The sequence below is a fragment of the Triturus cristatus genome, chromosome 7, assembly GCF_964204655.1.
Source record: "Triturus cristatus chromosome 7, aTriCri1.1, whole genome shotgun sequence".
NCBI classification, from domain to species: domain Eukaryota; kingdom Metazoa; phylum Chordata; class Amphibia; order Caudata; family Salamandridae; genus Triturus; species Triturus cristatus.
The window spans coordinates 114700928-114715685 of NC_140590.1; the positions used below are offsets into that span (position 1 = coordinate 114700928).

The following is a 14758-nucleotide window of genomic DNA, read 5'->3' on the forward strand; positions in this document are numbered from 1 at the left end:
GTTAACAACCGCTTACATAGAACATCCTTAGTCTGTGGCAGGAAACGTGATATGTGGCTTAAAGGTCAGAAGCAAGTGCCCACAATGAGGGTGCAACAGAGACAAGTACATCCTTGAACATCACCAACGCCAGCTCTGTCATAAGCGGTGCAGACAAGTCTTTATCAGCAGAGCTGGCCTGCTGCCTCAGGAGATCTACCTCAGCCATTTGCATCTCATTTAAATACCGAGCAAGGACAGATTCCTCCTACGAATAGAAGTAGTATTTATTGTCACGCGACTGGCACTTTTCTTCAGAAAGTAAACCTGTAAACCTGACTCAGAAGGACCTCCAAGGACTAGACCCACCTGCAGGTACAGTTTGATGCTTTTGTTGGTATCTTGGGGGCTTTGAAACGTACAAGAGATGCGCTGTCGGTAGTTTGCAGCCCTAACTTGCAGCAGTGAGTTTTTGACCTTTGGCACATGAGGAGCTTGTACGTCTGCCCCATTGATCCGTGGTTTATATTTGTGTCTTGTCCCTCTGTGCTGTGATGGTATTTTCGCTGGTGCCAGACATTCATCAGAGCCCCAGCAGAGGCAAAGACAGCCGAAGCTGAGAGAAGGGACACGATTTAGAATTTGTCATCAGTAAAGACTGCTAGCAGTATGATCGCTGATCAAGAGTAAATGGTGCAGTTCTTGAACCAGATAATGTATTTTCCATTGATGACAGTGATGTTTCACCTATCAAGATTTTCTATTGCAAATTTAATTAGCCTTCATCACTAACTAATTTAAAAACCATCGCAAAAGACCTGTTTACACTTTGGGGTCAATACTGCAGATAGATTGGATTGTGTTGCTTTGTATTGTAGCAGTTGCACTAGGGGTAGGTGTTAACTAAGTATGCTGGGTTGCATCTTTTGGTACAGACACTGCCTGTTCCATATGGTATCTTTCTTGTGAAAGGTGGCTGGCGAGGCAATCTTAGCTCAGTGAAGACATGGATGAGTTTGGGATGAATGGGCGGTCGCTTACCGGTAAAGTTAATTACTCCAAATCTACGACCTCCCCTTCACAGTCTCAGTCCCCATCCCTTCCTCCCTGTCTTTGGCTTCATTTGGTTTTGGATTACAGGATTTCCGGATGTGAGGTCAGTGGTTACGTTCCGCCGAATGTGGGCGTGGCCTGGAGTGTTTTTGCTTAATAAATCCTGTGGGGGGAGCTGACGCACAGGCACGTAAGGATTGGGATGGGAGGTCGGAGTCGGACATGGAGGTAATGAAGGTTCACTGATGCAGTGGGGCTCAAGGTTGTGGTATGTAATCGCCCTTAAATCTGTCAGTGGAAAAGGAAATTAGGCAAGGGAAGTGATTGTATTGATGAGATTGGGCGCAATGTATGTGCATGCATGAGTAATTAATTGGGGCTCAGTGTACGCGTGGTTAATTTACAGCTGGGGTGGTCACAGCGACTGGCAACAGACTTGGTGGCTTACTTTGGTGTAGATAAACATTGGCTCTGACCTATGGCCCCTACCTGATCCTAACAGACCCAAGCGAGGCTTGATTTCTGAATGTGTGAAACTTTTTTAAATAGGTTGAATATATATGGCTATATACATAGCTTTGTCATTAATTTATTTAAGTGATGGGATTTTTTTCAGGGTTTGCAGGCTCCCATATTATACAGTAAGTATTACTTATTTAAATCTTTTTGTTTTGAATTGTAATTCTTTTTGCTTTGAACTGTACGTGAAACGTCAAATTAGCAAATGGATGCAACTCTTCGCCGGTGAATACAGTTTGGTGATTAAGTAAAAATCTCTAATTTCTGTAGAAATCCGTAAACACAGAGTTGATTCCAGCTGCTGAATTCCCTTCACAATATTTTCTCTATGAAAGGTGAAATAATACTGGTAGATGATATGCTTTTGTTAGAATCTCCTATGGAAACTAGAGAGTTACATTTATAAAACTAGGCCTTTGGTGTTTTTTTAGATCACACCCTGTGCATTTTCAATCAGTTTCCTTCAGCAAATTAGCTACATTCCACCTATATTATTTTCAAACGTTTCCTTCCTGCATTAGTGGTTGTTTTCTACTCCGAGTGGGTGGTCACTAGAAATTGACATATTTTTTTCAATTATAGTTAGGGAGAACCATTCTCAAGAACTTGTATGAACATGTTACAAAAAACACACCTGCAGCCAAATTCTAGAGATTTGGAGTTTTCCTAAAGGTTTCACTTAGTTACAAGAAGGTCTCCGTAGGAATGGTCTCATTGCTGCGGCTGAGCTGAACATGTTTTCAGGAAGAAAATAATCAATTCTACCTATGGTGAAGAAATGTGCTTTGTCCCTTTTCTTAGCTTTTTACCTGCTGCCTAACTCTTCTGATTTGTCTCTTCTCTCCCAGGGCATCATGGCTCTTCATAATAGGATCTACAATTCAATGAATTCGTCATTTGAGGAGAAAGACAAGAATACAATGAAGATGGTTTCATCTGTGTTTTTGTTCTTTACTGCTTTCGTTGGTATTCTTGAAAACTCTCTCTTCCTCTGGACTTTGGGATTCAGGATGAAGAAGACAGTCAACACTGTATGGTTTTTCAGCTTGGTTTTGTCCAGTTGGACTATTTCAATAATCATGCCTATCCTTGGAGGGACTGCTTTGCTTCATTTCCACTGGCCTTTTGGCACAGCGATGTGCAAAGTGGTGAACATGCTGATGTCTCTCTGTATGTTTGCTTCAGTCTTCATCTTGACCATCATTAGCCTGGACCGGTACATCTTGGCAGCCCACCCAGTCTGGGCCAGGCGTTACAGAACTCCCCGATGGGCTACAATCATCTGCTATTCCATCTGGGGCACAGCTTTCATGTTAAGTGCACCCTACCTGGCCTTTCGAGAACTCAGGTGGCCAGATGCAAAGAATAAAACCATCTGTATCAACAATTACTTATTTTCTGATGACTGGAAAACTCCAGAAGTACAAGCCAGAAGAGATAAAATCCACCTGTGCCTGTTCCTAATCCGGTTTCTAGTTGCATTTCTTTTGCCATTCATGGTCATCACTTCCTGCTACATCATCATAGCCTTCAAGGTGAATGTGAGAAGCCTGTCAAGGTCAAGCAAATTAATTAAAGTCATAATGGTCTCCGTTGTGTCATTCTTCGTGTGTTGGACACCATACCACCTGTTCCAGTGTTTCATTCTATTTAGAGGATCTGTCTCAGAGTTACTGATACAAACAAGTATGTTGGTGGCCACCACAGCATCATGTTTCAATGTCTGTTTTACTCCCATCTTTTATATTTTCATTGGAGAAAACTTTCAAGAAGTTTTTAAAAAGTCTCTTTTGTACCTGATCGAGTCTGCTTTTCATGAAGAAGTTGACTGACTATGCTTCTCAAAACAGACCAGATGAGTCTCAAATAATACAAGTGAATTATCAACAAAAGCATCCGAGAGAACCTGCAACAGCTTGCCCTGCTGGAAATATTAATAATTGGTATGTGTGTCCCTCTCCTCAAATGATGTAACCCAGCCCTGCCTCGGACATTGATTCCATTTCTCCTCATAAAAAGACCACTATCAAATGTACAATTTCCCACTTTTTCCCTCCTTGATTTACATATTTCTCTAATGTTAATGTTAATTGGGATTTGTAGAGCGCATAATCACCGGCAGGTCTCTAAGCGCTAAAGAGAGAGTGGCTATGACCCACCCAAGAGTGACTGTTGGTCTCAGGTCAACACGTGTTATGTCCAGGCCTCTATAAAGAGGAGGGTCTTCAGTTTTATTCTAAAAGGGAGAAGGGCTTTTTCTTTGCAAAGGTTTCCAGGCAGCTTATTCCACAGCTGCGAGGTCGCTGTGTTGAACCGTGGACAGGCCAGGTGGCCTGTCTCTGATGACCGGAGGGTACGTCATGGGGCGTATCTCTCCAAGCGCTCCATGATGTATACTAGAGCCTGTCCGTAAAGGGCCTTTTGGGCAATGCAGAGGCCTTTGAACCTGGCTTGCTGTTTGACGGGGGGCCAGTGTAACTGTTGCAACAGAGGTGTGGCCCGGGCCCATCTAGGGAGCTTGCAGATCAGCCTGGCTGCATCATTCATCGCTACTTGTAGCTTGCGTAATGGCTTTCCAGGTAGTCCAGTATGTAGCGCATTGCCACAGTCTAGGCGGGACACAATCAATGCAGTCACCACCGCCCGCAGGGTGTAGAAAGAGAGGAGGGGTGATCATTTCCTCAGTTGTCTCAGCAGGCCCACGCAGGTCCCAACCACGGGGGACACTTGATTAGACAATGTGAGTTTGTTGTCTAATTTAATGCCTAAGCTTTTAGCGACTGGAGCTGAAGTAGGTGTGGTGCCCAGCTCCGGTGGCCAGAAGAGGTCAGTCCAAGGGTTGCTTCCTGTGGTGATGGCTATGACCTCAGTTTTGTCCGGATTAAATTTGAGTGAATTAGCTGTCATCCAGTTGACCACGTATCTGAGGATATTTTGCATGTGTGAGTGGGCTTGAGAAGTATTGTCAATTTGGAAAAATAATTGTGTGTCATCGCCGTAGTTGAACACCTGGCAGTCCATGCGGGCTAGGGCCCCCACCAATGGTCTGAGATAGATATTGAACAACAGCGGGGATATTGCAGGCCCTTGTGGGACTCCACAGGTTAATCTCTCTTTATTAGACACGCAGTCCCCCATCTGGACCCTTTGAGTCTGGACTGTCAGGAAGGAGGCAATCCATTTATATACCATCCCACTAATGTCCAAGTCCCTGATTCGTGCCAGGAGTTGACCGTGTCGAACACCGCCGTGAGGTCTAGTAGAATCAAGGCACACAGCTTCTTGTCACTAAGGGCCTCATTTAGAGGGTGCAAGGAACTGACAATCCTCCAATTTCAGGAGGAAAGACTAAATATGAACTAGAACCCTGTGGCAGACTTTTTCCCACATTGCTATCCAGAAGGAGGATGAAATTCAGCTGATGGACTCCACCACATATTTAGAGTTTCTGCCAGCAATCAGATGATTCCAGGTCCTTCTGAGCTCTAAACAAGCCATAAATCTCTTCTCCAATGATCTGCCCTGCCACACCTTTCTATCCTATCATTAAATCCTATATATATCATAAACCTAATGCCTTGAAGTCCCCCAAGTCCTTGAAGTCTAATGTTGTCTCATTTTTCATTGCAAAAATGTTTCAAACACAATCTTTTACTTTGTGTTCTAACTTCCTTTTTTTCTCCCAAACAAGAGAGTGCCTTAACTTTCATCACTTTCTTTGCCTTATCTTCACCCAGAATCTTCTCTCCTCCTCTCCCCTGGGGGCTCTTCCTATCATTTAAGAAACATGACCCACCAGTTTCCACTATGCGTCATCACTGAGTAAAATAATCAGCTACCATCTGTTATTATTATCCTCACACATAACTTAAGCATTTGTAAAGCACACATTCTCCTTGAAGGGTAACTTGGTGCTGAACAGCTATTGTTACCCAACGGTACTCATTTTAGTGACCTTAGAAGGATGGAAGGCTTTTGTAGACATGCCAGGATTTGAACCCATGACCATGAAGTCAAACATAGGCCCCTACAGCGGACGAACTAGTCCACTAAGCTACCACATCCCCCCTTATTCATTTTGACAATCAGTGTCTTTTTATCCTTCCAGACACCAGGCTTTTGCCTGTCCTGAAGCAATATGTCTTCCATAAACACCTCATTTTTAGTCTGTTTTCTGGTCCACCCTGCTGCACTGCTCTTTCATACATCACACAGACATGAAACCTGTCCACCCCTGCACACAAGCTTTGATTCATCTGTGCATCCCTTCCTTCAGTGGCAGCGGTGGGGGAACAAGCCTCCTCAGTGTTCTTGGAGCCAGATTACAATCCATTGTATCAGTGGCAGGACAATGTCTGCACCTCGAGTGCCATGGAATGATGCTGATTCATGCCAGGGCAACTTTTGCAATGACATTATTTGTGTAAATTGCGTTGCGCTTGTGCCAGTGCCATTTCTCACCAAAATGTGCACATACTTTGAGAGCTTAACAACTGACTTAAGTGTTTTTGCTGTGATCAGTAGGAGCAAATGTTCAAGCGAAATGGAAAATCTCTAAATAACTTATTATTGGAAGCTGTAGACCCCGAGGTAAGCATTTTCGATTATTTGAACTGCAAAACCATACACATAAAATGCAAAAACAAGCATTCATCAAACAAATACACAAATGTTGACATATTCAATTTAATTCACAAACAAATGTAAAAATATCAACATTTTAATTGCAATGTGAGGGTAGAAGCTTTTCTAAATTCAATCCAGGCCACCTAGCATCCATACTACCACCTGTTTGATGCACTTCCTCTGCTCCCACAAACCAATCTGAGAATGCTAACTTAATTTTTAGCTTCCAATTTCAGAATTCCTTCACATGTACAGAAGGTTTTAAAATGTTTTTTATGTACACATTATTAATCTGTTATTAGTATTTTTCTTAGCAGTCACAGACCACAGGTTAACAACCGCTTACAGAGAACATCCTTAGTCTAGTGTGTGGCAGGAAACATGAAATGCGGCTTAAAATTCAGAAGCAAGTGCCCACAATGAGGGTGCAACAGAGACAAGTACATCCTTGAACATCACCAACGCCTGCTCTGTCATAAGCGGTGCAGACAAGTCTTTATCAGCAGAGCTGAGCTGCTCCCTCAGCAGATCTTCCTCAACTATTAGCATCTCATTTAAATACCGAGCAAGGACAGAGTCATCTTACAAACAGAAGTAGTATTTATTGTCACGCGACTGCCTTTTTTCTTCAGAAAGCATACCCCTAACCAGCCAGCCTGGCTCAGGAGGGCCTCCGAGGACAAGACCCACCTGCAGGTACAGTTTGATGCCTGTGTTTATATCTTGGGGGCTTTGAAACGTGCACGAGATGCGCTGACGGTAGTTTGCAGCCCTAACATGCAGCGCTGAGTTTGTGACCTTTGGCACATGAGGAGTTTGCAGGTCCGCCCCATTGATCCGTGGTTTATATTGGTGTCTTTTCCCTCTGTGCTGTGATGGTATTTCCCTGGTGCCAGACATTCACTAAAGCCCCAGCGGGGGAAAGAGGCCCGAAGCTAAGAGAAGGCGCACGGTTTAGAATTTGTCATCAGTAAAGACTACTAGCAGTATGATCGCTGATACCGTAAATGGCTGAATTCTTGAACCATTTTCCATCGATGGCAGTGATGTTTCACTTAATTACATTTTCATCGCTAACTAATTTAAAAATCAACAGTAAAGGTGTGTTTACACATTGGCGTCAATAAAAAAATTCAAACATCGCAGACACAAAATGTTTTATATGAGATGGCCCAAGAGATACTGAAATGGGGGAAGTTAGGAGTGGGTTTGTGAGGACAATGTAATTAAAACACTTCAAAGCATGATGGGAAGTGGAAGGACTGGTGCGTGTGATGGAGGAAGAGTGGGACTGAGGGATGGGTGAAAGGGCCTAGCTGTCCTCGCCATGGTCCAGGAAGTGAGAAGACTCTAGCTCACTGAGTAAGGGTTGAAACAAGGAAGCTCTAGCTGTCCTCATGGTCCAGGAAGTGAGAAGACTCCAGCTCACTGAGTAAGAGTTGAAACAAGGAAGCTCTAGCTGTCCTCATGGTCCAGGAAGTGAGAAGACATCAGCTCACTGAGTAAGGGTTGAAACAAGGAAGCTCTAGCTTTCCTCATGGTCCATGAAGTGAGAAGACCTTAGCTCACTGAGTAAGGGTTGAGACAAGAAATTTCTGGCTGTCCTCATGGTCCATGAAGTGAGAAGACTCTAGCTCACTGAGTATGAGTTGTGACAAGGAAGCTCCAACAGTTCTCATGGTCCAGGAAGTGAGAAGACGCCAGCTCACTGAGTGAGGGTTGAAACAAGGAAGCTCTAGATGTCCTTATAGACCAGAGGATGAGGAGATGCCAGCTCTCTAAGTAAGGATCATGATGGGGAAAATTGGTGCGGATGAAGCACCATGGTTAGTGACCAACATTTGCGGTTACTCTCACTTGACACAGCTAGTTTTGGACATTTCTCTTTAACCTGGAGCTTCTTCACAGATTAAAATGTATGATGAAGAGGACCAGTGAGGAGGACATCCAGTCTCTGGAACATAGTAGCATGAGTAAAGAGACAAGTAAGGAAAGGAGGCACAGATGAAATAAACTCCACAAATGAAAAGACCATAATCACAAATGTCATTTTTAAATAGTTTTGTCATGCCTGATTTCACTGGGCTAAAGATTCTCTGAAGTCAAGACTCAGTGGAGTTAGAGCACAGAGCATGCTGTTGAGTCAGGACAGCTACGTGAGGGAAGTCAAGTCATTAATGCACGGTCTCAGTGGAGACAGCCATCTGCTATTACCTATGGAGTAAGGCGTCCAAGTATCAATGGTCTATATAATTAAGGGTCAAGGTGGTTTGTTTACCCTAAAGTTAGGGGTCAGAACAGTAGCGGAATATGGATGAACTGAGGTAAGTACACATTTAAATAAATAAAACGAATTCCTTTGCGCGCGCTGCATCGCAAAATGCGATGCAGCGCACGCAAGAACATTCGTTTTATGTTTTTTAAATGTGTACTTACCTCTGTCCATCCATATTCCGGTGTTTACATTCCCCCATCCTGCCCCTCCCCCGCCCCGCCTCACCGCCCCACGGAAGTCCCTCCACTGACCGCTACTGGGTCAGAATCAGTTGAGCTTTTGCAGTGGAATCAGTAGTCCAGCTTATTTGGACAACCAAGCTGTCATTTGCGGCACACGGTAGCCATTTCCCTGCTTGGATTGCCAGCGCACATTTTTCAGTCCTGGGTGCCCAGAGTTTTTCAACCAAGAGGATTGTGGGAGCTTCTGTGGGGCATACTAGGATTTGGCAGAGGAACTCCCTAGGTTGGTGTCCTCTGGGGACAGGCCAGGTATGTGCCTCAGTCATGCACCCTGGTCTCCATGCAGGTCTAGTTAGGGTCTTATTTGAGCTTCACGCCCTGTCGGAGTCTCGGAACCTTTGCAGGTGGGTTGGTACTTTCACAATTACATAAGCTCCTGCTTGGGGTGCCTCCTAATGTCCAGGTCCTCAGGTTGTGCCCTGGACAATTGTTGGTCTGTGTCTGAGAGCTCTAACTCAGTTGTATTTAGAAATGTCTGCGCCAGGGGAAACTGAGAGACCTAGTCGATGTCTGGATGTCAGCCCTGAAAGCAGATGGATGTTTCCTGTAGCTACTTGAAGGACAAGCACATTGGCCTTTTCTTGGTCATCCACATAGACTTTCTGGAGCTCTACCGGGATTCTGATCAGAGCTTGACACCGAGAATGAGACTGGGAGCTTTCCCAAGTCTTTTGGAAATATCAGTCACTCTTAGGAAAGTCAGAGGTCAGTGCCTGAAATCATAGCCTGGGTGCTGCCGCTGAACATCTGAGAGGACCTCCAGGAACTATAACTCTCTTGTATTTATAGGTGAAATGCATGGCAAAGCATGGCAGTCTGCGATAGGCATCTAGAACTTTGGATCTGGAGAGAAATTGTTACATTTCCACCATTATTGCTAATTTGTTCGGCTGATATGGCCCCTGACTGGTAACTTTACTTCTAGCACTTTCCCTCTTTTCTGCTGTGAATGAGATCTTTAGCATCCTATTCACAAGCTTATGATTTATTATAAACTGCTGTGCCCACAATTAGTGCACACACACACACAGACTCACACACACACACTGTCACACAAATTCATAAATAGATAGAGAGAGAATACATAACAGGTAAAAAGGGTATAACTTGCTAGTGAGTTTCCCTGGTGACATTTATGAACCACGAGGCTGGATCCTGGCTGATCATGAACCACAAGATAGGAATATAGGATCATATGACATGTTACTCATTTCATATTATGTTTCATTATTTATTAAATGATTTCAGCACTTTTTAGAAACATTTGTGCATTTGAGTGTTATCCATTTGTTTTTCATTGTTTCCCTGAGACTGCAGATAGGTCTTTCAATGTTTTGAGAAATGTATGTTTGTGTTGGGGATAATGTGCTAATATTTAAAATGTGATTTATGCAGCATTTATATTATGATGTCACATTTTGAATGCAAAGCTCATCAGAAGGAAAAACTTAATTAAAACCTTGCATTCTAAAATATGGTTTTATTTTGTAACACATTGATGCTATTTTGTAAGTTCAACTCAACATATATAAAGAAAGAACAAAACGTGACTTGACAGTGTTCTTCGTTTACAGTGTTTATTTTCACACATTGGGAGGTGGATTCGTTATTACATATTTATCGCACAGAATGTGAAAAATATGTAAAATCCACTTTTGTGCTGCAAATGCTGATGCCACAGAGTCGCCTAAATCTAACCCTAATCCTCACTAATGCCTATTGCTGTATCAACAATTTATTCTATAAAGGCAGATCAATTCTAAACATTCAAACTCCAATCAGTGCCCAATGTGAGCTGCATGTTGAAAAAAAAGCCTCTTCAAGCTATCTACCCCAAAATAAACGAGTGATATGAAACAAATACATGATGAGCATCTTGTGTATTAGTGACCAATATGGGCATCTTGGGGATCTAGTGATATTTTAAACCAATCCACTTTATAAATGTCGCTATGATGTCACCAGAACCCCTTGACGGCACACTCTCACTACAATCCTCAAGTTACTGTTCTCAACACATATCACTACAATGAAGGACGTCTTCTCACAAATCAAATGAAAAGCTATACATTAATATAAACCCTTCAGATATTCTGGGACAATGAGAAATAAAAGCATCCAGGGAGCAGCATCTACAAGAACACCTGGCATATTCCAGAGCTGTATCGTGGCTTCATCCTTGGACTCACCAGGTCGAGTCAGCTTGGCTCATGCATAACTCCTTTTCATCAAGGTAGAACTCAGCTTGTCATAAGTAGAGTGAGGAGACAAAGAAGATTTATCTACAAATGCCTTTATTGGATTCCTCATTTTGTAAACTTGTATTTGTATTTTGATAACTATTGCCAATATAGCTGTGATATTTACTACCACTTTCTTACATATATTCTGCAATTTCTAATTCCATAATAAAGATCTGTAATAGATTAACTATTTTAATCAAGTAGCTAAAAAGGGGTGGCTCTAGCAAACGTTCAAAATAACCTGCAGGGACGGTGGCAGGATTGATTGCATGTTCAAACTACGGTCCTATTTTCAGTATGAAATACGGCAGGGTGAATGGTCAATTCCCCTCCACATTGGTGGGTATACATTCTTGGTGCCAGGAGGTAAGGCCTAGGAGTCTGGGCTTTATGATTAATAGGTGCATCCATGTCTTAGTCACCAATAGGGGCCTTCTGGAACTCTATATGAGCTGCTAGTATGCAAAATTATCTTGAGTTTGAAACTTCATGCCTGGTTGTATCCTATTTTATGTTTGGTGATTTGTATAGCGTATTTATCACCTGAGAAGGTATCCAGGCGCTTGGGAAAGGCTTCTACGTGTGTGGTACCAAGCATTCTTGTTTTGAAATCAATAACATATCTGCAAATTAAAATACACTGTCATCTGAGCTGAGCTGATTTGCAGGCAGAATCTAGATCTTGTGGAGATTCAGGCAATTTACTCAAATGTATTACCCAAACCTGAGATGTGTGACACTTGCCAAGAAATCACTTGTTTTTTTGACGTAAAGTTGGTGGCTGGTTGGAAGAGCTTGAACCTGAGATTGAAGGTCACCTCATAACAAGCTTTATGGGATCTCTGCTTTACATGTTGTTTGAAAAAGAGGCAGGCATTCATGTATAATTCCAGGGATCTGGATGGGAAGTGAAGATTGTGATAACAGTTGTAGCTACATGCATTGAGCTAGTTTTCAGTCTTGGTAGGGAGATGCAAGCAAAAACTTTCAATAAACTGGCAGAGCCTCAGGCCATGTGCTTCAGTGACCACTAAGGTTTGTAATTGTGTGTTGTCATTGCTAAGGATGGAAACTTGTTTGGCTTCTGGAACCCTCAGCGGTGCCATATAGAGATTGAAGATTATCCCTTTGGAATGAGTCAATGTAGATGTATTTTTGCCTTTTGATAAGAAATGAGGTGAGAAAAATGGCCATAGACATTTCTTTCCAGGACACTGCAAAGGAAGGTAAGGTGGAGATGTAGTTGGTAATTGACAAGATGCAGATAAAATGTAGGTTTTCATGGAGGACCAGAATATTTTGGCACGTGAGGAGGTGTTGATTTCTAGACATGACTTTAAAAGAGCCAGGAGAAGGCATCTAAGGATCAGGAAGGGAGATATGCCATTGTCATATGAAGTCAATTTGCAAGAGTTAATGAAGTGACAGACTTTCAATTGAGAGGTGCTTTGAGATATTAAAGTAGGGGGGATTTGAAGGAATCCCCCCACCACAACACCCATTGATTTTGTCACTGCCACCTATTTACAAGGGCAGCATAAATAGGAGGCAGCGCCAAAATTAAGACCAGGGAAAACCTGGTCTTAACTTGGCGTAACGAGGAGAAATGCTTTATTTCTCATCGTTTTTGCTTTTTCCATGTGTGTTGCCTTGTGCAGCACATATGGAAAAAGCAAAACGCCGTGGATTGTTTATGTGTAGGTAGGCGACCCTTTCTGCACATAAACAATCCTTTAAAACATTGACATTTTGCATCTTCCATGTGTGCTGCATTAAGCAGCACACATGTAAGTGACAAAATGGTATTTCAGGATTGTTTATGTGCTGGAAAGGTCACCTTCCTACACATAAACAATCCTCCCTGCACGTAGACACCCTTGCACTATGGTGCAAGTGTGCCTGCATTGGCGCTACACTGCTAAGTGTAGCACCAACGCAGGGGGAAATGCAAGGCTGCACCATATCCTTGTAAATATGATGCAGCCTTGAGTTTTTGAAGTGGCGAAGTGAGGAGTTAAGCCTTGATGGCTAATGCCTCACTCTGTCACTTCTTTGTAAATATCCCCCTTTGTTTGTCAACTGCGTCAACCATGTTGACGTGTAGAAGACATCCCCAATAGCATTTCTCCATCTCATTGCAGAAGATGAACCCTCACCTCCTGGCCAGCACCCTGTCCCGGACATCAGTGATGATGGCGATGATGAAAACCTACCAACCATGACGCCCTCCAAGAACTCCTGGACTTCATTGGGAAACTATCTCCGGATACGGGAGAGTCAGCAACATTATGGCATCTCCCCATACCATGCCTAACAATAGGCAACACCTGCCACCCTACCCAGAACCTTGGACTCCGAGGAGGGTCAGATTACCTTCCAACGGATTGTGGTAGGAGTCCAGCAGATCAGGTGCAGCTGTGGATGGAGACTGAGGAACCACCCTTGAGGGAATCGATGGGTCCCTCAGTCTCAATCGAGACAACACTGCTGTCATCAGATGCACCTACTCTTCGCTCTGTGGTCCACAGCAGCCTCTGGCCAAAGAGCTGCTGGAAATCAGAACAATCTTGGAGATTGTGGAGCAAAGGAGCAGGACTCCTACATGACTGCTATTGCTGCCTTCCACTGTGACCTTGCTGCTGTGCTACAAAACCAGAAGCTCCTCCTAGTTGCTGTGCTGCCTAATGTGTTGGCACAGAGGAATGCTGCCGCGGGCACAGGGGCCATATCTTCCACCCCTGATGTGTGTATGCCTCCCTCAGCTGCTGCATCTACAACACTACCCTCACAGGAGTCACCGCACACATCAGAGGAGGAAGATGTGGACGGTACCTCTTTCCAATGTAAAAGTATGTGGTAGCATACATCTGTGCCACATAGCCAGATTCACCTTAGCCCTGTGCTGATCAACATGCCAGGGAACATCTGCTGTCACTGTCCTCATTTGGACTTCGCCCTGTTCACCTTGACCATTTGTGGACTGTCTATGTAGCCAATCCTCCCTAATGACATTGATGTCATGCTCTTGACTGAAGCACTCCTATCCTCAACATGTCACATGCCATGTTCCCCACATGGACTCTGGACATCCACTGGCTCTAAACACCCTTTGGGGTTGTTGTCCAAAGAACAATTGCTGTGAGTCACTTCAACATTTTTACATGTAAATAAATGCACTAATATTTACTGCCTGTGTGCTGTGTGTCTCTAGGAGTCAGGACCAGGTTGACCATTGCCCATTCTGGGAGGCAACTACACAAACTACTTGCTAAAGGAAGACATGATTTGTGGAGTCGAGGACAATGCTAGGCTTTGGGAATGTAACATAATTGGTAATCACTATTTGTGTGATGACTACAAAGTGCTTATTCAAGGATGTAAACATCAAGTTCAACTGAATACTGGGTCCACCCATGGGTACTGTAAGCATACTAGATTGGCCTGACAAGTAAACGCTGCAGGTGTGAGAGGGTATGGGGCAGCAATCAGTGTATGATTACAAAAACCTATTAATTGGCAAATGGTTATGACCACAACATCCCTCCAATGTATGTTGCATTAGCAAACGGCACATAGGCATCCTCATTTCACCTCCCCTTGAGAGGGACACTATTTGCACACTGTCCCAGGGTCCCTGAACCTAGGTTATATGTAAATGTGTGACTTAATCATTTGTTTGGATGGGACAGACCACTGCAAGGCCCATGGTAGATATCCTTAATGCAGGGTGAATGAATGCTGCACTTTGGTGTGGATTGCTGTACTGCATATTTGCATTGCCACATTAATGTGATTTGGGAAGCTTCTCCACCAGATCATCA

The 14758-nt window shown here is 43.5% G+C and overlaps 1 protein-coding gene across 3 annotated transcripts; it reads left to right on the plus strand.

The window, feature by feature from the left end:
- Positions 1–221: 221 nt before the first annotated feature.
- Positions 222–3698, plus strand: LOC146808972 (putative G protein-coupled receptor 33). 3 transcript variants are annotated; one of them, XM_085614273.1, is made up of 2 exons: positions 222–354; positions 2400–3698. In XM_085614273.1, exon 2 carries the CDS (start codon positions 2406–2408, stop codon positions 3381–3383), a length of 978 nt encoding a protein of 325 aa, XP_085470399.1. In that variant the 5' UTR covers positions 222–354; positions 2400–2405; the 3' UTR covers positions 3384–3698. The 3 variants fall into 3 exon arrangements, with proteins under 3 accessions (XP_085470399.1, XP_085470398.1, XP_085470397.1); XM_085614272.1 differs by lacking the exon at positions 222–354 and adding an exon at positions 1224–1300; XM_085614271.1 differs by lacking the exon at positions 222–354 and adding an exon at positions 1230–1260.
- Positions 3699–14758: the final 11060 nt, after the last annotated feature.